Source organism: Phytophthora parasitica, assembly GCF_000247585.1.
Source record: "Phytophthora parasitica INRA-310 unplaced genomic scaffold supercont2.5, whole genome shotgun sequence".
NCBI classification, from domain to species: domain Eukaryota; phylum Oomycota; class Peronosporomycetes; order Peronosporales; family Peronosporaceae; genus Phytophthora; species Phytophthora nicotianae.
Window position 1 is genome coordinate 1,303,763 of NW_008648991.1, and position 22,817 is coordinate 1,326,579.

General features: G+C 52.6%; 11 protein-coding genes across 16 annotated transcripts; 7 read left to right on the plus strand and 4 right to left on the minus strand.

The window, feature by feature from the left end:
* The first annotated feature begins 785 nt into the window (after window positions 1-785).
* Window positions 786-2,141, plus strand: PPTG_04741 (hypothetical protein). Its single transcript, XM_008897022.1, has 2 exons — window positions 786-1,205; window positions 1,283-2,141. Exons 1-2 carry the CDS (start codon window positions 793-795, stop codon window positions 1,872-1,874), a joined length of 1,005 nt encoding a protein of 334 aa, XP_008895270.1. The 5' UTR covers window positions 786-792; the 3' UTR covers window positions 1,875-2,141.
* Window positions 2,142-3,014: 873 nt separating this feature from the next.
* On the plus strand, window positions 3,015-4,823 carry PPTG_04742 (hypothetical protein; the record flags this gene model as incomplete). Its single annotated transcript, XM_008897023.1, has 1 exon — window positions 3,015-4,823. The coding sequence occupies one exon, from the start codon at window positions 3,015-3,017 to the stop codon at window positions 4,821-4,823; it is 1,809 nt and encodes a 602-aa protein (XP_008895271.1).
* A 726-nt stretch (window positions 4,824-5,549) lies between these two features.
* On the plus strand, window positions 5,550-10,370 carry PPTG_04743. 2 transcript variants are annotated; one of them, XM_008897024.1, is made up of 5 exons: window positions 5,550-6,151; window positions 6,238-8,151; window positions 8,214-8,513; window positions 8,581-8,868; window positions 8,942-10,370. In XM_008897024.1, the coding sequence occupies exons 1-5, from the start codon at window positions 5,708-5,710 to the stop codon at window positions 9,398-9,400; spliced, it is 3,405 nt and encodes a 1,134-aa protein (XP_008895272.1). In that variant the 5' UTR covers window positions 5,550-5,707; the 3' UTR covers window positions 9,401-10,370. The 2 variants fall into 2 exon arrangements, with proteins under 2 accessions (XP_008895272.1, XP_008895273.1); XM_008897025.1 differs by having other exon boundaries at window positions 5,550-8,151.
* PPTG_04744 (hypothetical protein) lies at window positions 8,904-10,843 on the minus strand. The gene is made up of 4 exons (XM_008897026.1): window positions 10,505-10,843; window positions 10,374-10,432; window positions 9,850-10,300; window positions 8,904-9,786 (listed from the first exon to the last, which is right to left on the minus strand). The coding sequence occupies exons 1-4, from the start codon at window positions 10,809-10,811 to the stop codon at window positions 9,533-9,535; spliced, it is 1,071 nt and encodes a 356-aa protein (XP_008895274.1). The 5' UTR covers window positions 10,812-10,843; the 3' UTR covers window positions 8,904-9,532.
* On the plus strand, window positions 10,801-12,271 carry PPTG_04745 (hypothetical protein). Of its 4 annotated transcripts, XM_008897029.1 has the most exons (4): window positions 10,801-10,979; window positions 11,059-11,268; window positions 11,341-11,651; window positions 11,729-12,271. In XM_008897029.1, the coding sequence occupies exons 1-4, from the start codon at window positions 10,913-10,915 to the stop codon at window positions 12,008-12,010; spliced, it is 870 nt and encodes a 289-aa protein (XP_008895277.1). In that variant the 5' UTR covers window positions 10,801-10,912; the 3' UTR covers window positions 12,011-12,271. The 4 variants fall into 4 exon arrangements, with proteins under 4 accessions (XP_008895277.1, XP_008895275.1, XP_008895276.1 ...); XM_008897027.1 differs by having other exon boundaries at window positions 10,801-11,268; XM_008897028.1 differs by having other exon boundaries at window positions 11,341-12,271.
* PPTG_04746 (hypothetical protein) lies at window positions 12,222-13,134 on the plus strand. Its single transcript, XM_008897031.1, has one exon. It carries the CDS (start codon window positions 12,307-12,309, stop codon window positions 12,811-12,813), a length of 507 nt encoding a protein of 168 aa, XP_008895279.1. The 5' UTR covers window positions 12,222-12,306; the 3' UTR covers window positions 12,814-13,134.
* On the minus strand, window positions 13,086-15,417 carry PPTG_04747 (hypothetical protein). The gene has a single exon (XM_008897032.1). The coding sequence runs from the start codon at window positions 15,091-15,093 to the stop codon at window positions 13,402-13,404; it is 1,692 nt and encodes a 563-aa protein (XP_008895280.1). The 5' UTR covers window positions 15,094-15,417; the 3' UTR covers window positions 13,086-13,401.
* Window positions 15,418-16,231: 814 nt separating this feature from the next.
* PPTG_21455 (hypothetical protein) lies at window positions 16,232-17,964 on the plus strand. The gene has a single exon (XM_008897466.1). It carries the CDS (start codon window positions 16,638-16,640, stop codon window positions 17,220-17,222), a length of 585 nt encoding a protein of 194 aa, XP_008895714.1. The 5' UTR covers window positions 16,232-16,637; the 3' UTR covers window positions 17,223-17,964.
* A 32-nt stretch (window positions 17,965-17,996) lies between these two features.
* Window positions 17,997-20,089, plus strand: PPTG_04748. 2 transcript variants are annotated; one of them, XM_008897033.1, is made up of 3 exons: window positions 17,997-19,025; window positions 19,097-19,345; window positions 19,410-20,089. In XM_008897033.1, the coding sequence occupies exons 1-3, from the start codon at window positions 18,042-18,044 to the stop codon at window positions 19,533-19,535; spliced, it is 1,359 nt and encodes a 452-aa protein (XP_008895281.1). In that variant the 5' UTR covers window positions 17,997-18,041; the 3' UTR covers window positions 19,536-20,089. The 2 variants fall into 2 exon arrangements, with proteins under 2 accessions (XP_008895281.1, XP_008895282.1); XM_008897034.1 differs by having other exon boundaries at window positions 17,997-19,345.
* Window positions 19,978-21,047, minus strand: PPTG_04749 (hypothetical protein). Its single transcript, XM_008897035.1, has one exon. It carries the CDS (start codon window positions 20,472-20,474, stop codon window positions 20,166-20,168), a length of 309 nt encoding a protein of 102 aa, XP_008895283.1. The 5' UTR covers window positions 20,475-21,047; the 3' UTR covers window positions 19,978-20,165.
* On the minus strand, window positions 21,024-22,715 carry PPTG_04750 (hypothetical protein). The gene is made up of 2 exons (XM_008897036.1): window positions 21,270-22,715; window positions 21,024-21,196 (listed from the first exon to the last, which is right to left on the minus strand). Exon 1 carries the CDS (start codon window positions 22,641-22,643, stop codon window positions 21,300-21,302), a length of 1,344 nt encoding a protein of 447 aa, XP_008895284.1. The 5' UTR covers window positions 22,644-22,715; the 3' UTR covers window positions 21,024-21,196; window positions 21,270-21,299.
* Window positions 22,716-22,817: the final 102 nt, after the last annotated feature.

The following is a 22,817-nucleotide window of genomic DNA, read 5'->3' on the forward strand; positions in this document are numbered from 1 at the left end:
AAACCTATACACTGTCATACAGCATTCTTTCAATCATTTTATGTATTACCTGTACAGCGAAACGATGTTCACATGAATATGATTCGAGAAAGTTGGGTCGGACCATTTACAAGTTGGTAAATTTTGCGGTTTTACTAAGTACACGAAATATTAACAGAGGACTCGTTCTTTTGACAATGTAGCATCATTACACTTACTGTAAACATTTCACAATTGGCTAAACAGTTAAGAATTCAAGTAAAAAAATATCAATGCTGAGACTAAGCGCCTGCTTTCATATTCACAAATTTGATATTTTTTGCTCACTCTCTCTGGCTAATGGTCGGCAGCAAAGTCTTGGCATGGTAGGTGGTTCGGCCATTAGTTAGGCTATTCTTAGCGAACTTCAATTGAAGCGAATCGTTTTGCAGTTTTTGAATCGTAGGCAACTGCAAACGACAGGCGAACACTGTTATTATATACGGTGCCTACTGCATGTACAGCACTCCTTCACTTTCTCCGAGAGACCACCACGTCGCTTGATGTAGTGACGGAGATTCTAGGTATGCTTGAAAGAATCTTACCAAACAAAAATAATCTGAGCAAGCAAGTATCGCCAAGTGGGTGTTCCTTATGGTCCTTTCGAGATGGACCTTAAGAGCCCGGTGTAGTGTTTGAAATCAATCGTAACGAGATCGGCCCGGACCTTGATACAATGACCATTTTTTGTAATTGTATTATTTATTAATATCACAAAATTCGTTTCGGACCAAAATATCAGAGCAAATGTGATTTGTAGCATTCATTGCAAAGATGACTACGCAAGGCAACAGCAAGGGGCTCGACGAGTTCGGCCATGAGGTGCTCTGGAGCTCTCGCGGACAGCAGGTCATGATGCAGTGGGAGAAGCAGTACATGGAGAGATGCGTGGATGCCCTCGCCATTCAACCGACGGATCGTGTACTGGAAATCGGCTTCGGGTTGGCCTATTCGGCGACGCACATCCAAAGGTTCCGCCCCAGGAGCCACACCATCATCGAATGCGATCAGGAGACGCTGCAACGTGCTCGCCGTTTTGCAACAAGTCACAGTGGAGTTAAGATCGCGGCCGGAACGTGGCAGCAGGTGCTGCCGACACTGAATCAGTTCGACTGCGTCTTCTTCGATGACTACCCGCTTCCAGAGCTGGAAGTAGGGGGCGCTGATGGAGCAGCCAGTCGACAGCGGTGAGTTGACAAACTAAAATATTATGATAAATGGATGGTATGTGGCACTGAGGGGTTTGCTACAATGTTGTTGGTAGTTCGCGGTGGCACGATTTCTTGGATGTTGCTCTGAAGCATTGTACGACTGGAGCCAGGATCTCAGGGTATCTAGCACGAAAGCTGGATTTGCAACGCCCCGGGTGTCAAGTTACAATATCAATAGTGCAAGTTGATGTCCCAGAACATTGCAACTACTTTCCACACAAAACTGCGTTGGTGCCGGTGATCACTGTTGTGGATCCGATTGCTGCTGCGAGTTTGACCAGTACTGGAATAGATACGGTGTTGCCATTGCCGCACTCGTCTAAGAAGTTCCAGCATGCATTTGAGTGTGCCAGTAGCTTCGAGCGAGGACTGCACACAGCAGCATTTAAACGAGAGCGAAAACAGATGACTGAGATTCGGAATTTCTTGCTGGCTCATGAACTAGACGCGCTTCCGCACGGGCAGCTAGAACATATTGATGACAGCGGTGATGGCATGGAAGACGACCACCCTTCAGACGAAAATATTCTATCTGGAGAACACCGAGAAGAAGAAGAAAGATCAATTCACTACAGTGACGAGAAGTCACGACAGAAATTTTTGCGCTCTCTGAGGAGCAAGGCTGCCGCGTCAAAATTAACATAACGATCTACCGGAGGCAGGTTCAACAATATGCTCAACTTGATACTGACGCACAAATGTGGTGCAGTGCTTAGCAAGCACAAACTTCTTCTCGTTCGAACAAAGGCTATAAATCTCTGGCTACCAAGTTAACCTCATTTTTTGCCCAATCTCCTGAAATTCCTACGGGCATATACATATATATTATAATAATTTAGTGCGTTGGGTAGAGAGAAAGACAAGTATGGGATCACATCATGCAGTGGTAACTTAAGACGAGAAGATGACCTATTTTATTAGTTACCTATAGTGTGCTTGGCTATTCGGTGGTCCAGAAATTGCCAGCAGTTCAGGATTTCGACCGCTAACAAAATGGTACTTCAGGTAGATGACCGCTTAGATTCGTTGTGTGCCCATCTTACCGCAGGCGCGATTGATGAGACCGTCTCAGGCGGCCAACTTGCACAAACAGCAAGCAGCTCCAACGGTACTTCGACGGTCGATTTCGACCTCGAATCTGTTGTAGTTTTGCAAATCGCTCGGATATCACGCTACACACGTTACACTTGTACGCCCCGACTGAGTCTCCGACTCCAGGCTGAGCCTGAGGCTCATCTATGGTCTATAAAACCAATCCTGTTGGTATCCCACGTCATGGGATTTGGTGGCCACAGATTCTCTACAAGCATTAGCGCTAGCCAACTGAATCACGAGGACAGCCCAACGCACCTCGTCCTGAGTCTTGCTACAAATTGTAGAGGCCATCTGGTCATGTAAATGTTCACCGAATATGTTAGTTAATGTGGGTTCTTGTTTTTCGGCCCAATAACGACTGGTAGAGCGCCCGTCACCGTCCACCACGCTGTGTTGCTGATCTGTCTGCTTTACAAGATTCGTCGTCGCGCCGGAACGGTAAGATTCGAATCTCATGTCGATACAAGTGCAGTATAAGGCTTTCGTTTATGTCTGGGCGGAGACGTTCACAACCGACACGAATCTGTCCGACAGATTCCGTCAGTATTGAGACGGTCACCACATGCCTGGCACAACAACAAAGCCTCGTAAAACGACACTCCTAGAAGAGGCGAAGTTTCGGCAGTTCGGTTAATCCCGTAAACGGCAAGTCATTCTTCATTTTGCGGAGCTACCCTCGCCTCCAGGAGAATGACCAGGATACTGCTGGTACTGACCATCCTATTTGTTGTGGTCTTCTGTGCACCTACTTGTGCGCAGTCCTACACATTCAACAGAAATGTATCATCAGTACCTACTGCAACGGTAGCTGCTGCTAACTTCACGGCTAATGAAACCGCGACGGTCTCCAACACAGAAGTATCCTTCAGGTCGACGGTCGATGACGACAGCGACGATGAGTCCGAGGACAGCCAAGATAACAATTCCACCGACAGCGATTCTTCAGACAGCTACGACGACAGTGATTCCTCTCTAGCCGGGTTTACATTTGGCAACGCACTCAATGCCACCAGCACCATCAAGTCCACCTACAAGAACTGGGTAGGCTCCGCCCTTGGCACGGCAAAAGACACAGCGTGCTATCGTGAGTCTCACATTGCCAAGACGTGTCCACTGGGATTCGACGCCAAGCTTGGAACGTGCTGGGCTCAATGCCCATTTGCATACCCGGTAGAGTGTGGAATGGAGTGCATCCGGCAAAACGACGACTGCGCGCTTGAAATTATCAGCAAGGTATCATCCGTGGGCCAGGCGGCGTTTTCCCTAGCTTCGTATAATTTGTACGGACAGTTCAAGTTGATGGCAAAGGGTATGCAGATTGCGTTCAAGTGTGCCAAAGAGATGATGGGATTGGTGAAAGCGATGTCCAAGTACACTCGAACTGTCGAAGTGTCGGACCCCCAGACCGCTCAAGACAAGCTGCTGACAATACTGTACCAAACGGACAACGTTGTGTTCGATATCCCGATCACTATTATGTCGTGCCTCGGAATCAAAGTAGAGGATGCATTCAAGTTCTCAGATCGTCTTGTGAACACCATCGAGCTAGTTGTGAAAGATGTTATTGCCAACGGAGCGACGATTGTTTCCAGTTGGAGCGCATTCACGAGCTTCATGAGAAACATCTCGTTGGGTGAGACGATCGATTCGTTGCAAAAATCGGAAATTACGTCTTTGGAATCAGCATTACAATCCAATTCAACGTGCGGGTACGACATGAAGAGATTGTTAGATCGAACATGGATGACCGTGGCAGAACTGCGTCGACAGAACCCGAGGATCTCGGAGGACGACATCCGTGTTGCTATGAGCAAAACGAACCTCGTGCTGTACGAAATTCCTACTGTGACAAACAACTGTATGCAAGAGCTGATTGATGAGTCCAACGAGGCAACAGCTTACACTACGCGGGACACTCTGCGCAAAGGCATTGGTGGTATCGTGGACGACTTGATCAGTTCGGGAACAAGCAGCAACGGTACACTTCTAACGGCCGGGCAGTACGCGTACAAGATCGCTGACAAGGCAGCAACGTTCTATGCTGTTTGGGACAGAACGAATATCGGTGGTGCGATCTCCGAGTTTTTCCAGACCATTTGTGGTCCGACAGAGTACGTCGGTGAAATTGATGATGGTAGTGCTAAAGATGCTCTGGGCCTGAAGACTGTCAAGGCGGCGTTTAACAACAGCGCTGGTAACTGGACCAAAAAAGGCGATGGTTCTGTTGTTGTTACGTTCAAGAGTGTCGATACAAAGGATGTGACCGTGAATATCAAGTCTGGCGGTAACAAAATCGATGAAGTGTCCGTCGCGGCGGGGCAAACTGTGACGTGGAGATCAAACGTGACGGTTCTGGGTGGCAAGACGCTGTATCTGGATCGCTGGCGTCCTGGTTTCCTGGGTCTTCCTGGTACCGGTGGTGGCTCACTGCTACTGTGGGTACCTCGATCAAGACAAGGCGGCAGTTTGCGCCTCACCGCGATGCTCAATGTGAGCTGAGTTTTGGTATAGTTTATAGAGTTCAGAGGAGAGAGATCTCCGTTACTGTTTGGTGTAGTGAGTGAGAGTAAGTATTAATAATTATGCTAGAAATGAATTAATAGATAGTCCGATTATTCAAGTATCACCGCTACAAAATGCAGGCTGGTGAGTCACGTATGTACTTGAGTGTTGGTCATGAATACCTGAAGGTTTTGATCGGAGCATTTTTTTTCCTGCAGAAGTCATTTATACACACACTAGATCTCTATAAAAAACATACTTCGAAGTAATGCGGTACGCATTAAAGACTATATATTACATGTAGTAGTAAAGTGAAAAAAATCTAAAGCACTTGACGTCTCCGAGAATATCTAGATTGCACTTCCTGGTACAGGCGGCGCCCCCTCTTGCTGTGATTTCTCCATCCACACAAGGCGGTAGTTTGCAGCAGACTGTAGCGATCAGCCTCTGTTGGTTGGTCAAGCTCGGCGAAATACCACGTAAATAAAATAAAAATACCGATGCCTGTGCTCGGCGATACAAGTTGCCGTTTTTATATTTTTACTGTTGCCGTTTTTATATTTTTACTGGTTATACGGTGTCTGATTGGCCAGGCACTTCAACGTGCTTGTTACCAGCATTCTTCCACGACAAGCTACATAAAGGTGTCACCCCCCTCCTATTCCTGATTCCGAGTCCATCTCGGCTTAAACACCGGTATCAGAAAGGTACAATCTGCGTGCAACGAGCCTCCTTTATCTTATATTAACTATTTCTGTGAGACATGGTGGGGTGCTTACAATCACTCCTCATGCCATCCGTCCTTTTACTGCAAGTCACACGGTTCTTCCCTTCAAACAGGATTCGCTCGTGCTTGAAGAAGGAGGAGATCGAACGAAACCATGCGGCCCCTGTACGCGCTGCTGCTGAGCCTGGCGGCTGCGTCGGCCGCCACGAGCGCCGAGCGTAGTATGCGCGACCCAGAGGCGGCCGAGATGCCTTGCCACCACGAACAGGAGGACGAGGGTGAAGACTTCACCTTGGGCCTTATGGCAGTACTGAACGAGCAATTCCAGCGCTCGAGTGAGCTACTACAGAGTTTCTTCAACATCGAAGAACCTCAAGACGACGTCGTGCGCGTCATCGTGATCGAGGAGGAAGATCCCGCGCAGGAACGCAAGCGTGCGTGTCTAAAGGCGCTCGAGAGGATTCACGAGCAGGACGAGCTGCTGGCTGAGACTGAGACGCTGTTGAAGCTCTTCCGCTCGGCCGTTGACATGGTCTCGCTGCAGGTGTGGGGCGAGGCGTCGTGCGACGATCTCGAGCGTGCGGACTTGGTGGAGCAGGTGCGGAATAAACAATTATTGTCTGCTCTGATTCCAATTATTGTTGAATTGAGGAATGTACTGATTCATTGAAATTTGGATTGCAGTGCAACGTCGTGTTGAAGTCGGAAGATGTGGCGAGGAAGTTCCTACTAGAGGGCAAGGCGGACGATGAAGTGTGCGACATCATGTCGGTCGTCTTGGACTTGGAGGGAACCGACGACTTGTCCTGCAAGTTGTGCCAGAGGTTCGTGCTTATGATCGACCAGGCTCTGGCCCAGGAAGTGCAGCAGGTGCAGCAAGTCCGAGCCATTATCGGAGACTTGTGCGACGCCATGTCGCCCGACTCCATGTGCCACACGTTCCTTAAGAACTACGACGCCATTGTGGACTGGCTCAAGCACGGCACTGACCCTCTAGTGGTGTGCGCTCGGATCGCCATGTGCTCATCAGACAGCGACAGTGACAGCCAGATCTCGGATCTACCGTGGACTCCTGAAGAGCCTCAGACGGTGAAGGATGGAGCTCTGGTTACGGAAGACTTCGTTGAGAACGACCAGTCGTGTTTCTTCTGTAGCCACGTGGCTGGAGTCATCTACCAAGTGAACGAGCTATTCCCTGAACAGCTTCCGATGCTTAAGTCGGTGCTAGGAACGGTATGCGAGATGGCTTCACCGGAATCCAAGTGCAAGGAGGTGGAGGCCAACTTTGACCGCATTGTGGAGTTGGTACAGCAGGGACAACACCCTCATGAGGTCTGTGCGAACGCTGACTTCTGTCCTAAGAAGCTTATGCGTGATATTGCACCATGGGATGGCGACAAGACGTGTGTGTACTGCGACGTAGCCACTACTGTTGTGGAAGTCATCCTGCAAGAGGCTCCCGAGCAGATTGACCAGATTCGGGACTACGCTGACATGATTTGCGGTATGCTAGGAGACGATAGTCCGTGCCACCTATACGTGGACCAATTGGACACTGTGGTTGATTCTCTGAAGAAGGGTGTGCACCCTCGTGCCATCTGTAAGGCGCTGAAGTACTGCACGGCGGAACTTGGGGACGGTCGTCCTGAACTTGATGAGAATCCTCGTGTTGGCATGATGCGAAATGGTCCTCGTGGAATACACCACCACGTTGGAATGGTGGGGCCTGGAGGTCGCCACGGATACCGCCATGGACACGGCCCGCATTCCGAGTTGGCGATGGTTAAGGATGACGAACACCCACCGCACCCGCTGCACCCTCCTCACCCGCGTCCTCATGGCAGTTGCTTCTTCTGTACGCGTGTGGCTATGGTGATCCATCACGTGAACCACACGTCACCAGACAAGCTGCCGATTGTGAAGAATATTTTATCGAACGTATGCCAGTTGGTGCCTGCAAAATGCAAATGCGACGTTGTCGACAAGAATTTCGACAAAATCGTCGAAATGGAGAAGGAAGGCAAGCGTCCTCATGAGATCTGCAAGTCCCTCGATGTTTGCAAGAAGAGCCAAGGCTTGGAAGACGACGTGCCTTCCATTGCTGATGAGATGAAGGGCGTCGTTGTGGCATCTCAGTGGCCTCCTGGAAATGCGACTCAGTGCACGTATTGCCAATTCGCTACTACTGTTGCCAAGATTGCGCTTCAGCAGTACGGCACAGACATCCGTCAAATCCGAGCGTACGCCGATATGATCTGTGATATGCTGGGCGCAGAGAACCCGTGCCATGTGTACGTGAAGCAGTTTGACTTTGTTATCGATGGTATCACCAAGGGCATGAGCGCGAAGGCGATTTGTCTGGAGCTGAAGTTCTGCACTGCACCCGCACTACCGTCCCCTAGCAGCGATTTATCGTCTTTCGACCCGGTGTTGGTGACGATGGTGAAGGATTCAATGGAGCTATCAGTCGATGGATGTTTCTTCTGCACGCAAGTGGCATCCGTCATCGAGGTGGCCGTGGCTCAAGACCCAAGTAAGATCGAGGAGATTCGACAGATTGCCGACGTCGTTTGCGGAATGCTTCCTAGCGATAACCAGGTATGGCGATCCCCTGAACGCGAGCTCCACGCATATTTGCTAATATTTCTGTTGTTTTGTAGTGCCACTCGTTCGTGAAGGAATTCGACACGGTGGTTGACTCTCTCCAGAAGGGCGAACAGCCGAAGGCTATCTGCCATGATCTGAAGTACTGCAAGGTGGACACCAATCCTGCGATGGCCAAGCTTTCCGTGCCCGACGTGATCGCCGTTCAGAATAACGACAAGGGGAGCAATACGTGCGCGTACTGCAGCGGCGTGGTCACTGTGCTTAAGTTTGCGCTCGCCCAGAAGCCAGAACAAGTTAAGGAAATGCGTGAAGCAGCAGGCATCGTGTGCCAGCTGCTTCCTGCTGACGATACGGTACGTAGTGATACGACGTTTCACTCGCTCTGTTGGTTTAAACTTAACATGTTTGCGTGCGTGATAGTGCCACGAAGATCTCAAGATGTTTGATGAAGCAGTGACCGATCTGCAAGCTGGAAAGGAGCCTCACGATATTTGCCAGGCGCTGAAGTTCTGCTCCGCCATGGAGAATCCCAGCGAGTTGGTGTCAGGCCTGCTTGACTTCACTGGCTCGGACTTCTTGCCTTCGAGATGCTTGACATGCCAACAGAACACGCTGCTGCTCGCATCTTTGATCACGCGTCCGGACAGTTTGGCCACGTTCGAGCGCGAGATCAACTCGATTTGCCGATTGATCCCTGAATCCAGCGAGGTAAGAATGAATCGGCTATGTATCTCTAGGTAACGCAATGTGCCTAACGACTTTTATTTCTTGGATGACACAGTGTGAGTTGCTCATGAAGCACCAAGACGCGATCATTGATTCGCTGAAGAAGAACGAATATGTGGATACGATTTGCACGCGTATTGCAGAGTGTGGCCCTGCACCTGTGGCGGAAGTGCCTGAGCAGAAGTCGATGTCTGTGGGCTGCTTGTTCTGTGAGTACACTGCTGACCTCTTGGAGTACGCCAAGAATAACGAGAAGGCCTTGCGCGAAGCCAAGATGACACTGGAAACCATGTGCACTGTGCTGCCTCCGCGTGCTCGCTGCGATGCGCTAACTTCCAAGTTCGATGAGCTGGTGTCGCTCATGCGCGAGGGAAAAAGTCCCAGCGAAGCTTGCCACGCCCTCGCCCTGTGCGACGCGGACTTCGTCTACTCGGGCAGCCGTGAGCAAGACCCTATCGTTCAAGCTTTTGAAAAAGGCCGCCAGAGCATGGGCAACTTGATGGAGATCCAGTAACTGGAGAGGTGTCTTCATCAGCGCGAATGGGGCGCGCTTTTGTTGTGTAAGTTGACGACCATCGTTCTGCTCATTCGTTTCTATCCCCACGCTAACAAATGCACAGGAATAATGCCTGAATGAATAACATTTTCAAGCAAGAAAACTGCGACTGATCTCGTCTAGGAATTTATCTGTCGGTGTCCACATAAAGTTAGGTAGCAGGTTTGCGAGACGCGAAGTATTGAGCTTCGTGTTGAGCGGTGAGGGGTATCCCAAGTCGACTTGAGCTCGCGATGTTGGCGCAATGTGTCTCGATATCGCAGCACTTGCTTTCGGGTTGTGCTTTGCAGTGGCAGCAAGATACTTGTGACCAAGTTTTACGCGCGAGAGTGACTCCACACCACCTGCATGAGCATTGACCGTTTAGTATAGATAATTAAGATCCTTATTATGTTTTGTGGACGTACCGACGTTGACTAGAGTAGTGTGTTCGTTGGGGTCGATCGCCAAAAGTTTGAACATGATCTCAATCAGGTCGAAAACGTAGAGGTACGAACGGAACTCGTCACTCCACAGGTTCAAAGGTGCAGCGTTCTCGAGTTGGAATAATTGATGATGAAGCCACTCCATGAATTTTGGAGCACTTTTGTCTGGGAATAATGGAGCTCCTGGTCCAACGACGTTCGCAATGCGAAGAATCCACACTTGCAAGTGTGTTGAGCTGTCGCGCTTTAACAGGAAATGGTCAAAGCGTAGCTTGCCCGAACCATACGCCGACAAGTCTGGCGATAAGATGGCATCATCCTCGTGATAACTCGCACCGTTTGGTTGAGTTCCTTCGTAGACAAAATCCGTCGACAAATGCACAAATCGGACTGGCCAGGTCAGAGCGCCCAACAAAGCCACCAAACCTCGAGGCTATCAGATAATGTGCACAGAAAGAAATTTGAGTCCAAAAACCACTTCATATAACCACATCTAATGGCTTTACCTCGTTGATGGCGGATGCTTTCTCCGGTTCCTGCTGACAAACTGCAGGAGACGAAATCGCTTCACAACGCCAAAAACCCAAAGTTCAGTTTTCTGCTGTAGGGCGTACTGCAACACGGATACAGTATCTACCTGCGCAATTGATAACCACAGTAGGACGGAAGTCCTCGATGCAGTTATCGAGAGTTCTTAAATCCTGCACGTTCACTTGCCAGTAAGCGCGCACAACTCGCTTCGACATTGGGGCGGAATCAGCTTTAACCGTCACGAATCCCGGAGGAAGAGGTGCAAAAGGCTGACTGCGAATAGTGCACGCCACAGCCTCAATCTCCTCCACGGCATCTCCACTCACCACCCGAAGCGTACCGTCCTGCTGCAGGCGCTGCAGAACGAACTGCGCCACGTAGCTCGTTCCGCCAAGCACCAGGACTCGGGCCATGCTTGTCAGATGCAATTCTGAGTTTGGGCTGTTACAAAAAAAAATCTGATCAGGACCAATTGCTGGACCAATCAACATAAATTGCCACAAAACGCTAGAAGATGGCGGCTGTGCAGGGTTTCACGGAGATGGCGCACCAAGTGGGCGGCCACGCCACATCCAAGACGAGTAATGACATCTGCATTATTTTTCTTTAGTTACTACTGGATGCTGGTCTTAGACGTGCAACTATCGCCGTGTTTGGCAGGTCTGAAGGCCCACAACGGACGTATCTTAAAGCCTTTCCAGAGCAAACAGAGGGGAGAGCGAGAGTGCGAATTCTACGAGCGCGTGTTCGCGACTGAGAAGGATTTGCTCGAGTTCGCAGCGCTGAGGAAGTTTCTGCCAATGTATCACGGCACAGTTATAGTCCCAGAAGTGGAGGACGGCCAGGAGGTCAATGGTGTGCACCCAGGACGTAAGAAGAACTATTATAGTTGTTGCGTGTTGAGAAGGACAACAAATGACTCTGAATCGTTGCTATATGCAGAGTACTTGGTACTGGAGGACCTGACGTGGGGGAGGAAATGGCCCTGCATCATGGATGTCAAGATGGGAACCAGATCTTATGAAGACAATGCGACGGCTGAAAAGATCGCGTACGAGAAGTCCAAGTTCCCATTGCAAGAGACTCTGGGGTTCCGTATCCAGGGTACAAAAGTGTACAACCCCAAGAAACAGGATTACGATGAGTTCGACAAGTACTTTGGTCGTGGTATCACCTCCGTGGATCAGCTGGCTCCAGCATTCCGTAGCTATTTTCCAGAGGATACATCCAAGACCATAAAGTTGTTGGAGACGGTGGGTTTAGTGAATAGTCAGCTTCCTGAAATTCTGACGCTCTTTTTTTTTTTTATTATTTGTTACTCTCTATTCAGTTCTTGCGTCGCCTAGGCCAACTGAAAGCGTGGTTTGACGAGCAGCGAGGGACGGAGTTTATCGCCAGCTCTTTCCTCTTCCTGTACGACGGCGAAGATTCACCCAACGACGACAAAACCGTGGCAGAGGACTTTGGAGCTGACATCCGCCTCATTGACTTCGCCCACGTCACTAAACCAACTTCCCCTAAGCGGGATGAAGGGCTGCGAACCGGCATTGCCACTTTGATCAATTGTTTCCAAACACTTCTCCGAGAAGCCCAAACCCAGCAAGATCGCTAAACAAATCGCGTGGATACAGCCGACCAAGTCTCGTGAGTCATAGAAAAGTGCTCTCGGGTCTTCGATCTTCGACGTCTTCTAACAGCACGAATATCTTTGTCTAAACCCCACCATGTGCTTCTTGTATCCGATGGTTTCACTTCAGCCTGAGCCTTGCGGCATGGTCTAGTTGAAGCTGTAAAGTCGATGGAAAAAAACCGTTTCGGAAAAAAAAAGTATAATATAGAATTGTGCACCAAGCTGTCCTATAACGGCGTCCATTTAGGCTTCTTCGAGATCCGCAGTAGCTTCATCTAATGCGTCCGCAGAGCAGCAACCAGGCAGAGAACCAGCGGGACGCGGCTAACTACAGGGCAGAGTTGGAGCGTCTACTTCACGTCTACGAGCCAGGCAACGAGGCGTCGGCGGCGCAACTCCTGGAGACGTACGCGGGCATGGAACATGAGCTGATCGAGTGCTATCGACACTATTACGCAGGCAAAGACAGCTTCCGTGTGGCCCTGGACGATAACCAGGACGTCACCGGCTCGCCGCGCGTCTCGTCGCCCGGGCCGTTGCATCTGCCCACGTCGGCTATCGGTACCTATCTGCAGGCCAAGCTGCAGTCGAGACGGGGCGGCGCGGCCCGCAACGCCAAGCTTGAAGATGTGCGTGGCCCCACAGCAGCCGAAAGCCCCAATAGGAGACGCCCCGCTGCCGTCGTACCGCGACGACGAGCCACCAGCGAGGCCGGCGCGCTCAGCAGCTACGAAGACCAAGACGAGCTGCTTCCACGCCGACAAACTTCAGCTCCAAGGATATGACCATTATTATAGCAAATGTACGTAGTTTAGCCGTGAGGGCTCGATGAACTGTAACACGTGATCCTTGAAATGGTCGTGTATGGACTGCGGCCTTTGACGCTGCCCCGTCGAGGCGCTTGACTCTCACCGAAAGTGTCTGAGCTTGTACAAGCAAGAGAAGGGGGAGGTGATGCTGGTTGCAGGCTTTTGCACAACGGAGGCGACCAAGATGTCGGTGGTGCCGCTGTACAAGGGCTGAGGCGGCAATCAACTCATAGACAACAAAACTTAACTTCAAGGTTTCAAACAAACATGTTCATGCGGATAGTGCTTTTGCGCCAATCCTTCCTTTTGTGGCTCGATCAAAACTGGTTGGGAGGAAGGTTACGTTCCCAAGCCGACGGCAATAAAAAAAAAAAAACGCTTTGCTGCCGCTTCCTCGAGGGCGAGGAGCTCCGATCCATAGTGGGTTGTTTCTATCTCTATTACAGCAGTGTGGTCGGCTCACAACGTCGCTCGCTTGCACTCGGTTTCCGTCAGCTTCATCTCCTAATGCGACATGCAAGAAAAGCAGACTCGTTCGGCGACCGCACTTGGGCATTGCTGGGCTTATAACATCTGCATCTGCTGTTGTTGCTGCTGTTGCTGTTGCATACTGTGCATCTGGTGCGGCTGGTATCCATTCGCCGAGTAATACATCATATTCTGCTGCTGGGACGGCGGCTGGTCACTGGATGCAGAAGCTTGCGACGGCTGCTGGTTGTAGTATCCACGGGCTGGTTGCTGGCCGTAGGCCGCAGCGGCGGCAGCCGAATCTGCTGCACTGAGGTGGTGGTGATACTGTGACGACTGGGTAGGGTACGGATGATGGTGGCCAGGCTGCTGCTGCTGCTCCTTGTTCACTTCGAAGTAGTCAACCCTTCCATCCGGGTGGTGCTGGGGCATTTCCGGCTTGGCCGCCCAGTGCTGCGAGTACGGGTTCTTCATCTGCTCGGGGGCGGCACGTGACGCGTAAGCTTGACGATCCACGGCGGCACCAGGTTTGTACATGCCGCCAGACACGGGAGGCAGAGAGCTGTTGTCCACAGGCATGTGGTAACGAGCAGCGGCACCAGCCTGCAGACTGATGGGCTCGTATGAACGCTGGTCGGCGTGAATCTGCAGGTATTGGCCGGCGTTGGTGGGAGCCTCGTAGCCCTTGTAGCGCATTTCCATCTCCACACGCTGCTGCACGTACGCAGCGCGCTGAGGGTCGAGGTGCGCGTCACGCAAATCCTTGACACCCATCGCGAACGTCGGCGTTGTAATCTGTCGCATATCCATCATGTGCTGTGGAATAGAAGCAGCCGTAGCAAGCTGGTCCTTGGGGAGCTTGCCCTTGGCGGCGTTGGCGTGATACGAGCACTTGCCTTTTTTGCGCGCTGGCTTGTTGCATGCTGGGTGGTCACAACGCTTGCCGCCGCCGTGCTCGGCGCAGAAACCTCCGCCACGGTCGTTCTTGGTGCAGTCTGGGTGCTGGCAGAAGCGACTACCGCCATGGCCGGCACAGAAGCCACCACGCTGGGCGCCCTTGTTGCATCCTTCCTTCTCGCAACGCTGGCCGCCACCGTGAGCACGACAGAAGCCGCCACCCTGGCTACTTTTAGTGCATCCGGGGCTCTGGCAACGCAGACCACCGCCGTGGGCCTTGCAGAGACCGTTAGACTGGGAGGCCTTGGTACAGCCTGGCTGCGTGCAACGCTTGCCACCGCCGTGGCGGATGCAGAGTCCCTGGCCCTGACTACTGCGCTCACAGCCGTCGACCATGCAACGACGGCCACCGCCATGGGCCTTGCAGAGACCCTTAGAGCGCACACGCTTGGTACAGCCGGGCATGGTGCAGAGGCGGTTGGACTTGAGAGTCTCGTTGCGGGCCGGAGCGGCCGTAGTCTTGGAGTTTGTCGTAGAGGTCGACGTAGCAGGCGTGGAAGAGGATGAAGCTTGGGTCTGCTGGATCTTGGAGACGCTTGTGGGGGACGTACTGGCCGATGTGTTCTCCGTCTTGAGGCGCGGGTTCGTGCTGTCCTTGGTCGTGGTGGAGGCCGAGCTGGTCACGGGCTTGCCCGCACCGGTCGAGCCACTGACGGCGGCCATGGAGTTGTGCACTGCCTGGTCGTGCAACGCGCGCTCCTGCGCGTACTGCTGATAGGAGGCCGGGTCGTAGTTGAAGGCTTGCGAGGCGTCAAGCGCAGCGGCGCTGGGATCTTGCGGCTGCATGGCGGATGAGGACTGGGACGCCGAGGACGAGGACGTGGGGGCCATAAAACTAACTGCCCCTGCTCCAGCAGAAAAAATACTTGCAGTCTCTCGGAGACGGGCACCGCAGAGACGAAGACGAGCGAGGCGAGTGGAGTACCAACGGCCTGGTAGGAATGGTAATAAGCGCAGGACGACCACTCACTTCGGACTGAGGGCGGGTCTCCCCTCGCGTTCTTGCTATGCAGAGACGGGAAAGAAGGGGCAGCCGGAGGTTAGGGTGCAATAGCGACTTCAATTTTGTCCAATTGTGTGCCCATACTCCAAAAAAAAGCTGGCTTTTCTCGTGAGACACGTGTCAAACTGATATGGCAGTTAGCTTGACCGAAGGGCAAAACCACCTCTGCATTGCAGAGTCTGCAATACGACTGCTCCAAAGATAGCTTCGCCCAACTTGTTCGCTGCCTGCTTTGAATCAACCGAAACAAGCGACTCCGTCCATCTGGCCGGGAGGTGGCTGTCCAATCGACGCAAAGGTACGACATCTCCAGTCCAGATCCCTTCGCGTGTCCCAGCCCATCCCCCGAACGTTTTCTGGCACGTGACAAGAGAGCAGCGAAAACAACCAATCGGAGCGTTTCGCGCGCGAGTCAAGCAGTTCATCCCCCGCGCTGATTGGCCAGATTCAAAAAAGGAGATCAGGGAGCCTGGTCGCCAAAATGCAACAAACTGTATGTGCTTGAGCAGCACACCCGCGATGTGAACTCCGCAAGAACAGCAGCGAGCTCCTTCGCGATGTGCAGCCGTCTTTCAACCGCGTTTGGACGTCCTGCAACTTGCAGCCTGCACGTTGTTGTGTTTGCAGTTTGCCCCACTGCAATTTGCCTAATGCAAGGCGCTGTGGACAGCATTTACATGTATTACGATCTTTTTTTTGCTTTACATTCTCCATGACTGCGTGGCCCTTCTCGCCACCGAGCGCTAACGGCCATGTCAATTCGACAATGGCGAACAGACTCTGTTACAAAGGGCCATGGCCAGTCCTTTTCGTCGAGCGCCGTGACTGCTTTGAAGCGGGTCCCGTTGCAGCTTTTGAATGCTTGAAATTTGATCGAAAGCGCACATACACTCGAGTCTCCAAGTGAGACGCCACGCCGGTCGCGCGTGGCGCGGCCAAGCCTCGGCCTTACACTTCAGAAGTGCATGTTCGCCGACCTAGAGAAGAGCCAAAAGGTAAAATGGCTTTACGAAACCGCGGGATTAACGTGCAGGGGCGGGCCGCGTTTCATTAGTGCGGGGTGCCTGGAGGTGGCGAAAATGAGACCTAAAACTTACAGGGAGTGTTGCTTCCCCCGTTGCATCCGCCTGGTGCCCGTGAGCTTCGCGATGAGGATGTGGATGTACATGCGCTACAGCTCTTCGTGTCATCACCGCTTGGTGGCCCAGCACTTTGAAGTAACGGGGCAACAACTGCACAGGCCGGCAGTTCGCCCCCTTGATCCTGCTCGAGATGAGGTGACTACGTAATGGAGCCCGGCTCTGGCGTATCGCAGAGCGCCTGGCCTATGCCATTGGCAACTGGTTTTTAGGACGATTGCAAAGCAGGATCGATGCCATCAGCTCGACGACGCTGCGGTGGGTGGAGCGCGGTGACGCCGCTAGCTCGTAGGATTCCTGTACAGGATCCGCTGATCCGTACGTGCATTGCCGATGGCGGCGGGCATGCAAGCATAGAGTTCATAGAGACTTCAGCCTTGGTGGTGGTGCTGGTCAAGCTGTTGATACGCTGGACAAGTTGCCGTTTTGGTGCTTGGACCTTGCGGTCTCTTTACGTGTATCGCCGCGCGATCTTAGTGACGAGCTCCGAAATGCAAGAGAAGGGCTTGGCGTGCAGAAAGCACCGGTGGGGCGGACCGAGCCGTACCGTAACTACATGTACGGTACATCGTCGACTCAGCCTAGAAGCTTTTAGTGAAGGTGTCCGCGTTTGTGCACGGGGCATCGTCAATGCCTACTCGCTGTGGACACCTTGCAGAGGTTTCGCGTCTCCTATCTGCTCAACCAATGCAGAGCCTTCATCTCCGTGGCGGCTGCATCTCCGTGGCGGCTGCATCTCCGTGGCGGCGTGTTCTTCTCGAGTTCATTTCGGGCCCGTGCACGTGCTTGTCTTGCCATTTAGGTGGTCGAGCACATAGGAACTCGAGGAAGAGGCTCAGGCCCGCCTTATGTGCCGTATCATTGCAGGCGGGCATGGCGTGCCGCACCCTGCGTGAGTGAGCGAGTGAGCAGCATTGCCTCATTTCGTGTGCATGTACTCATTTCGGTACTCGTGGTAGTGGGCGCTCCCCCATGCTTTCCATTATTGTTTTCTGCTGGCAGCTCCGACACTGTGATGACGCTAGGAAACGATCAAAGATAGAGGCACTTCTCCGAAATCAACACCAGTGGTGTCACCACCTACGACAGCGAGCAGGTTGAAGTGCCGACCACGAACAGCCGAGAGGCAAGAACTGTGAAGACATCGCGCCAAGTCGTCGCGGCCTCATCTGCGGATAGGATGGATGATCAAAGCGCTTCCTGCAATCCTGACGTGTGCAGTGCCAGCTTCGACTCGAACTGTGGAAGACTTTCCGCAGGCTTGGCGCTTGAATTCTAGCAAGATTACCTGGCATTCAATCGACCTTGGTCGGCTTCGCTGAAGTTTTCAGTATCATAATAGCACAAATTTTGAAATCAAAATGCTTAATGGTATTGCATCGACATCCAGCACTTGCCTACGTGTGACGAAGGCCCAAGATAGCATGTGGGCAAATATGGAGAAACCAAGGAAGTTACCCAAGCAACTTCGATGCACTCGACCATGTACTCTTAATAACGGGTAATATAGGCTTTATAAGGCCTTGTCACAAAAATTGGTCCGTTGACATAATCGACTTTAATTGGTATTGTGTCTTACCCAATCTGACCCATTTTCAAGTTGAAAGTTTCAACGTAGCCACCACCAATCCGCATCCATGCTATCGCGGCTCACGATGCTGCGGACGCTCAGCGCTCGCCTCGCGCCAGCCACCGCTGCTCCAGTGCTCTCGGCTGGTTACTCTTCGCCAGCCGCCAGCCGCCGCGCTCGACGTCTGCGCAGGTCAAAAACTAGCGCCAAAGCGGTCAAGAGTTCGGCCCCGGACCCACGCACACCTTCCATTTTGGCAGACATCGACCAGCTCTCGCGCAACGGCCTGGCGCAGCGCGTGGAAATGCCGACAGATCTGCTGGAGCGAATCACGTCCATTGTCCGTAGCCGCACGCACTCGCAGCTCGAGATGCTGCGCCAGAAGCACGTGGGCGACCGCCGGAATACGCGCCAGTTGCCGCTGGACATGAGCAAGACACCGCTGGGCTGGACCATGGACCGCAGCCAGCAGATTCCGCCCTTTGCTTATGGACCGGCCGAAACGCTGGCCTTCCTGGCATTCGAAATGGAGGCCACCTACGCCTGCACTCACGCCGTATTCACGGAGCTGCAGAAGCGACTACCCGACTTCAATCCCAAGTCCGTATTGGACTTCGGTGCTGGACCCGGCACGGCGTCCTGGGTGGCCAAGGACTTCTACGACCAGTCGCTGGACAAATATCGCGTGGTGGAGCCCAGTCAATCTATGGTAGACGCTGCTGAAGTGCTGCTCGAGGGCTTCCCGGGCCTCAGTATGCGCCGCAGCATCGCCGACTTGTCCAGAGACATTGATGCGGGCAACAAATACGACCTCATTGTGGTGAGCTACGTGTTCTCGGACATCATCAACGACTTCGAGCGTGTTGCGACTACTTCGGCGCTGTGGGAGCTACTGAGCGAGAACGGATGTCTCGTAATTGTAGACCGCGGCAGTCCATGGGGATCGCACCACGTACGATCGGCCCGTCAATTTGTGTTGGATTCAGTTGCAGAGGATGAGGATAGCAAGGAAGGCGTACGTATTCTGGCGCCGTGCCCGCATCATGATGAGGTCAGTACTTGGGTCAGCTGGATTTGTGTTGATGTGGTGACTAAAACTAGTTTTTGTGTGGTGTTTTCCAGTGTCCCGTAGGTGGGAGTACGTGGTGTCACTTTGTGCAGCGCTCACCTGTAGTGAATCGTCCTCGTGAGGCGACTACTAAGCGTTGGCATGGTCAGAAGGGCTCCAAGTTCTCGTATATGATTATGCAGAAGACTCGCAAGGGAAGCGAGGAAGATGAAGCTGCAAAGAAGAAGAAACCGATTGCACGCATGCTCAGAGGACCTCTTCTTGCTACTCGCCATGTGCATCTCGACCTGTGCACTCCGGAGGTAAGAAAGATTCCCAGGTGATCAATTTGTGAGTTTCTGACGTTTTTTTCTTTCGAATATGTAGGGAAAGTTTGAGCGTCGTAGTGTTACCAGAGGTAAGGCGGTTCGCGAGGTGTATCGTGCATCGCGTAAGGCACATTGGGGAGCGCTATGGCCAGCTGATGAGTCCAGTTACCTGAAGGACAAGTAGAATCAGAGGTGCCATATCGTTTGGCTAATAGACGCAGATGACAATAACGGGGTTCCTCTACAGCAAGGATGTTTCTTCAAGGCAAATGTCTTAGTCTTATTGGACACTACGACTACAGCGGGTGGATGATACTGCGATTATCAGTCGTTCTGCTTAATCCTGTTCCGATTCAAACAAATTGGTTGATGCTGATAACGCCAGGAATAAGACGATGATGAAGAAGGGAGCAGTACATGTACATTGACGGTGGTACATACTCGCGAACAGCAGACCGCCAAATTTTGGCGGTTAGCGCAGTTCTGGTTGTGCGAATGATGTGTGATGCTGCCTACACCCAACAGTTGGAGCGGTGTACGGCTCCAACATCAAGTGAAATTTGAATTAGGACACGATCTTGAATATTCGGCGGTTGGGCAACCTTTTGATGCTAGACTCGATTGAAGAATGACAGGAGTTTTATTGCTAATTTAAGTCTTACTTTTCTTAATCGGTTTCAGCTTGTGGAGATGTCTGCACCATAACATTCAATTCTAGCACCGGACAGATTGGATGCGAGTTTTTGTGTACGCCGGCACCAACGCCTACAGCAACTGGTCAGCAATGGTGTTCAACATCACTCCATGATTGCTATCAATGATACCAACACGACATTAGCATAATGAATATAGCGTAGCCTAAGCACGTTTCTCCTTCTCCAGAGAAGACCAAGGCAAGAACCAATTCTCCACGAGCGAGCCAACAAATCCGTACATGGTCAAGGAGAGCTGCATCAAAATCATAACGGTTGAAGGGACAGAATAACGCACGTACGACTTGATCCGACTCATCCGGGCATTCTACGAGCACATGAATGTCTCGATCGCCTGGTTGGAAATTCATACGGAGGTAGTTGTCGTCGTCCAGCCTCGCGGTTTCATCCAGTAGCAGTTCCTCTTGCATGAGGCTCTTGATTCGATCCGGAGTCTCCCCCTTCTTAAGAGTCTTGAACTCAGCGTCGCGCGAGTTCAGCCACCTCTCGCCATCCCCCGCGACATACAGCTTCAGCAGATCTGCATCAAAAACCGCGCTTCCTTTCCTTGATCTTGTACTTCAGATCATCGACCGTTTGGCTGAGATCAACGTCCATGGAGAAGGCGTTCCCGATTTTAACCACCACGCAGAACAGCTTGACAGTCATGTTTCTTTTTGGAGGGTAATGGAGTCCAGGGTTATTACTCGCGCTTAAACACCGTGCAGAACAACTTCGTCAGCTTTAGGAGCGCATTGAGCCTTTTAGAATGAAGCTAAATCACCTAGAAGTTTCACTTTATGCGCGGTGATGTGCGCGTTAAATATAGTCGAAGGCTTTCAGTTTTGCGGATGTCGTCTCAAAATCTGGTCGGCTCTAAAACTCCAGTCTATCCGTGTTGCTCACACTCACACACTTCTTCCTGTTGCGCAGGAGTTTGCTGCTGAGCGGTCGATTACAGGTACAACTGCAACACAGCATTGACGTTAAAAAGTTGGTTCTTTTTCTTGTATTTTAGCGCGATCTTCGCCTGCTTCATCACCTTGGCGCCAGGCTAGCTGCGTGTGTGTCTGCGCAGTCCTCTCTCCACCTTATTTTCTAACCTGAGGTTTACCGCGTCACTGCGCTGCATCCACACTCGACGCTTCCTGTCCTGTCCAGTCACAGCTCAAGGTCACTTCAACATGCTTCACCAAAAGCTCGGGTTGCTAAACTGATGTATGTACCTCACTCTTGATCGATCATCGTGATCCTTTTTACTGCAGCTTGCTGGCAACCGCGTCCACGTGCGGAACAGTCGACAGCTTACCGATGGCAGCCACCGAAGGAGTAGCCTTCAGTGCCTTCAGAGCCAACTCCTGCAGCTTCTCAGCGGTCACACCCTCAACAAGCTCCGACGGCGACTTGGACACGAAGCCCGTAGTGGCGATGAGACCCACGCGGCCCAGAGTACCCGCCAGGGTGCTGTACTGCTCCAGAGCCTCAAAAGCAGCCGTCGTCTTGGCGGCAGCCAGCTCCTCCTTCGTAGCCGGAGCCGAGGCGGCCTTCTTGAGCTCAGCAGCGAACGAGTCGACGAGAGCGCCGGCCTCCGAAGGAGCGGCATAACCGGACAGACCCAAGACAGCGGCGTCGCTGTAGCTCGACAGGAAGGCCGAGGCCTTCTTGTTGTTCAGTCGCACGCTCAGCAGAGCGCGCAGCACCTGCGAGGCGCCAAAGTCGGCGGAGTTACGGCCCACAGTAGGCAGGGCAAGAGCGACGTGCGTAAACTTGCCGGCCTTCTTGACGCGAGTCTCACCACCCACGTACTTAGCCGTGGCGCTGGTGGCCTTGGAGCCCTTAGCGAACGATCCGAAGTACTCGTTGGCCAGGTCAGTCAGCGTGTTGTGGGCCACACCAGCACCGACAAGAGCGGCGTTGGACGAGTTGACGTACTTGTTGTAGAAGGCCCACAGATCTTCGGGGCTGAGTGCGCCGAGGTTCTCGGCAGCGACCAGCGAACGGCCCAGCGTCATGTCATCGTAGAAAGCAGCAGCGTGCACACCCTCAAGCAGAGATGCCGACGCATTCTCGGTGATCTTCTCGAACTCGGCCTGCACCACCTTCTTCTGCTCCTCCACGTCGTAGAGCGCGAACTTGGGGGCCAGCGTAGTCTCGGCCAGGATCTCGGCGGCCGCCTCCAGCTGGTCAGGCAGCACGCTGACGCTGTAGCGCACAAAGTCGCGGCCGGCCTGAGCGTTCACCACGCCGCCAATGGCCTCAATGTCACGGTACAGACGCAGGTCCGAACGGTTCTCGGTGGCGCGGAAGGCCATCTTGGCGAACAGCTGCGAAACACCCGCAGTCTCCTCGCTCTCGTCACGCGCGCCAGTGTTAAGCTGCACACCGATGGTGGCCACAGAGGCGGCACGGTCGTCCGAGCCAAGCTGGAGACCAGACGAGGCCGTCGAAGTGGTGAGCTTGGCAGCGGGAGCGGCCTTGGGCTGCGTCTTAGGCACCGACGGGAACTCCTCGCTCAGAGCCACGCTGGGCATGGCGCTGGCCTTGGTGAACAGCGAGCGCGACGCGCGGGCCGCGAGCTTGGAGGACGACGACGCGAGCATCTCGGCGATCTAGATAGCAATTAGAGAGGGCGTTTCTGTGCTTCTGGTGGTGAGGGCGGGGCGTGTGCGGCTCTGAAGGCCTCTCCGTAGGTTGCATAGGATTGGTGGAAATCGTGGACAATTTTGGCGAATCCTCGGTCCTCAATAGAGTTGTGTAATAATTCATTTTTAAAC

What these genes read in the sequence shown, in the direction of transcription:
- PPTG_04744 (XM_008897026.1), bottom strand. Translation starts at nt 10,811, where the DNA reads ATGGCCCGAGTCCTGGTGCTTGGCGGAACGAGCTACGTGGCGCAGTTC. An exon ending in AAGCATCCGCCATCAACGAG is followed by an intron (nt 10,301 to 10,373) that starts GTAAAGCCATTA and finishes ATTATCTGATAG; the next exon opens with CCTCGAGGTTTGGTGGCTTT. An exon ending in CACTACTCTAGTCAACGTCG is followed by an intron (nt 9,787 to 9,849) that starts GTACGTCCACAA and finishes ATGCTCATGCAG; the next exon opens with GTGGTGTGGAGTCACTCTCG.
- PPTG_04741 (XM_008897022.1), top strand. Translation starts at nt 793, where the DNA reads ATGACTACGCAAGGCAACAGCAAGGGGCTCGACGAGTTCGGCCATGAG. An exon ending in GGAGCAGCCAGTCGACAGCG is followed by an intron (nt 1,206 to 1,282) that starts GTGAGTTGACAA and finishes TGTTGTTGGTAG; the next exon opens with TTCGCGGTGGCACGATTTCT.
- PPTG_04747 (XM_008897032.1), bottom strand. Translation starts at nt 15,093, where the DNA reads ATGGCCCCCACGTCCTCGTCCTCGGCGTCCCAGTCCTCATCCGCCATG.
- PPTG_04743 (XM_008897024.1), top strand. Translation starts at nt 5,708, where the DNA reads ATGCGGCCCCTGTACGCGCTGCTGCTGAGCCTGGCGGCTGCGTCGGCC. An exon ending in GTGCGGACTTGGTGGAGCAG is followed by an intron (nt 6,152 to 6,237) that starts GTGCGGAATAAA and finishes TTTGGATTGCAG; the next exon opens with TGCAACGTCGTGTTGAAGTC. An exon ending in TGATCCCTGAATCCAGCGAG is followed by an intron (nt 8,869 to 8,941) that starts GTAAGAATGAAT and finishes TGGATGACACAG; the next exon opens with TGTGAGTTGCTCATGAAGCA.
- PPTG_04748 (XM_008897033.1), top strand. Translation starts at nt 18,042, where the DNA reads ATGCTATCGCGGCTCACGATGCTGCGGACGCTCAGCGCTCGCCTCGCG. An exon ending in CGTGCCCGCATCATGATGAG is followed by an intron (nt 19,026 to 19,096) that starts GTCAGTACTTGG and finishes GGTGTTTTCCAG; the next exon opens with TGTCCCGTAGGTGGGAGTAC. An exon ending in TCGACCTGTGCACTCCGGAG is followed by an intron (nt 19,346 to 19,409) that starts GTAAGAAAGATT and finishes TCGAATATGTAG; the next exon opens with GGAAAGTTTGAGCGTCGTAG.
- PPTG_21455 (XM_008897466.1), top strand. Translation starts at nt 16,638, where the DNA reads ATGCCATCAGCTCGACGACGCTGCGGTGGGTGGAGCGCGGTGACGCCG.
- PPTG_04746 (XM_008897031.1), top strand. Translation starts at nt 12,307, where the DNA reads ATGCGTCCGCAGAGCAGCAACCAGGCAGAGAACCAGCGGGACGCGGCT.
- PPTG_04749 (XM_008897035.1), bottom strand. Translation starts at nt 20,474, where the DNA reads ATGCAAGAGGAACTGCTACTGGATGAAACCGCGAGGCTGGACGACGAC.
- PPTG_04745 (XM_008897027.1), top strand. Translation starts at nt 10,983, where the DNA reads ATGACATCTGCATTATTTTTCTTTAGTTACTACTGGATGCTGGTCTTA. An exon ending in CAATGGTGTGCACCCAGGAC is followed by an intron (nt 11,269 to 11,340) that starts GTAAGAAGAACT and finishes TGCTATATGCAG; the next exon opens with AGTACTTGGTACTGGAGGAC. An exon ending in CCATAAAGTTGTTGGAGACG is followed by an intron (nt 11,652 to 11,728) that starts GTGGGTTTAGTG and finishes CTCTCTATTCAG; the next exon opens with TTCTTGCGTCGCCTAGGCCA.
- PPTG_04750 (XM_008897036.1), bottom strand. Translation starts at nt 22,643, where the DNA reads ATGCTCGCGTCGTCGTCCTCCAAGCTCGCGGCCCGCGCGTCGCGCTCG.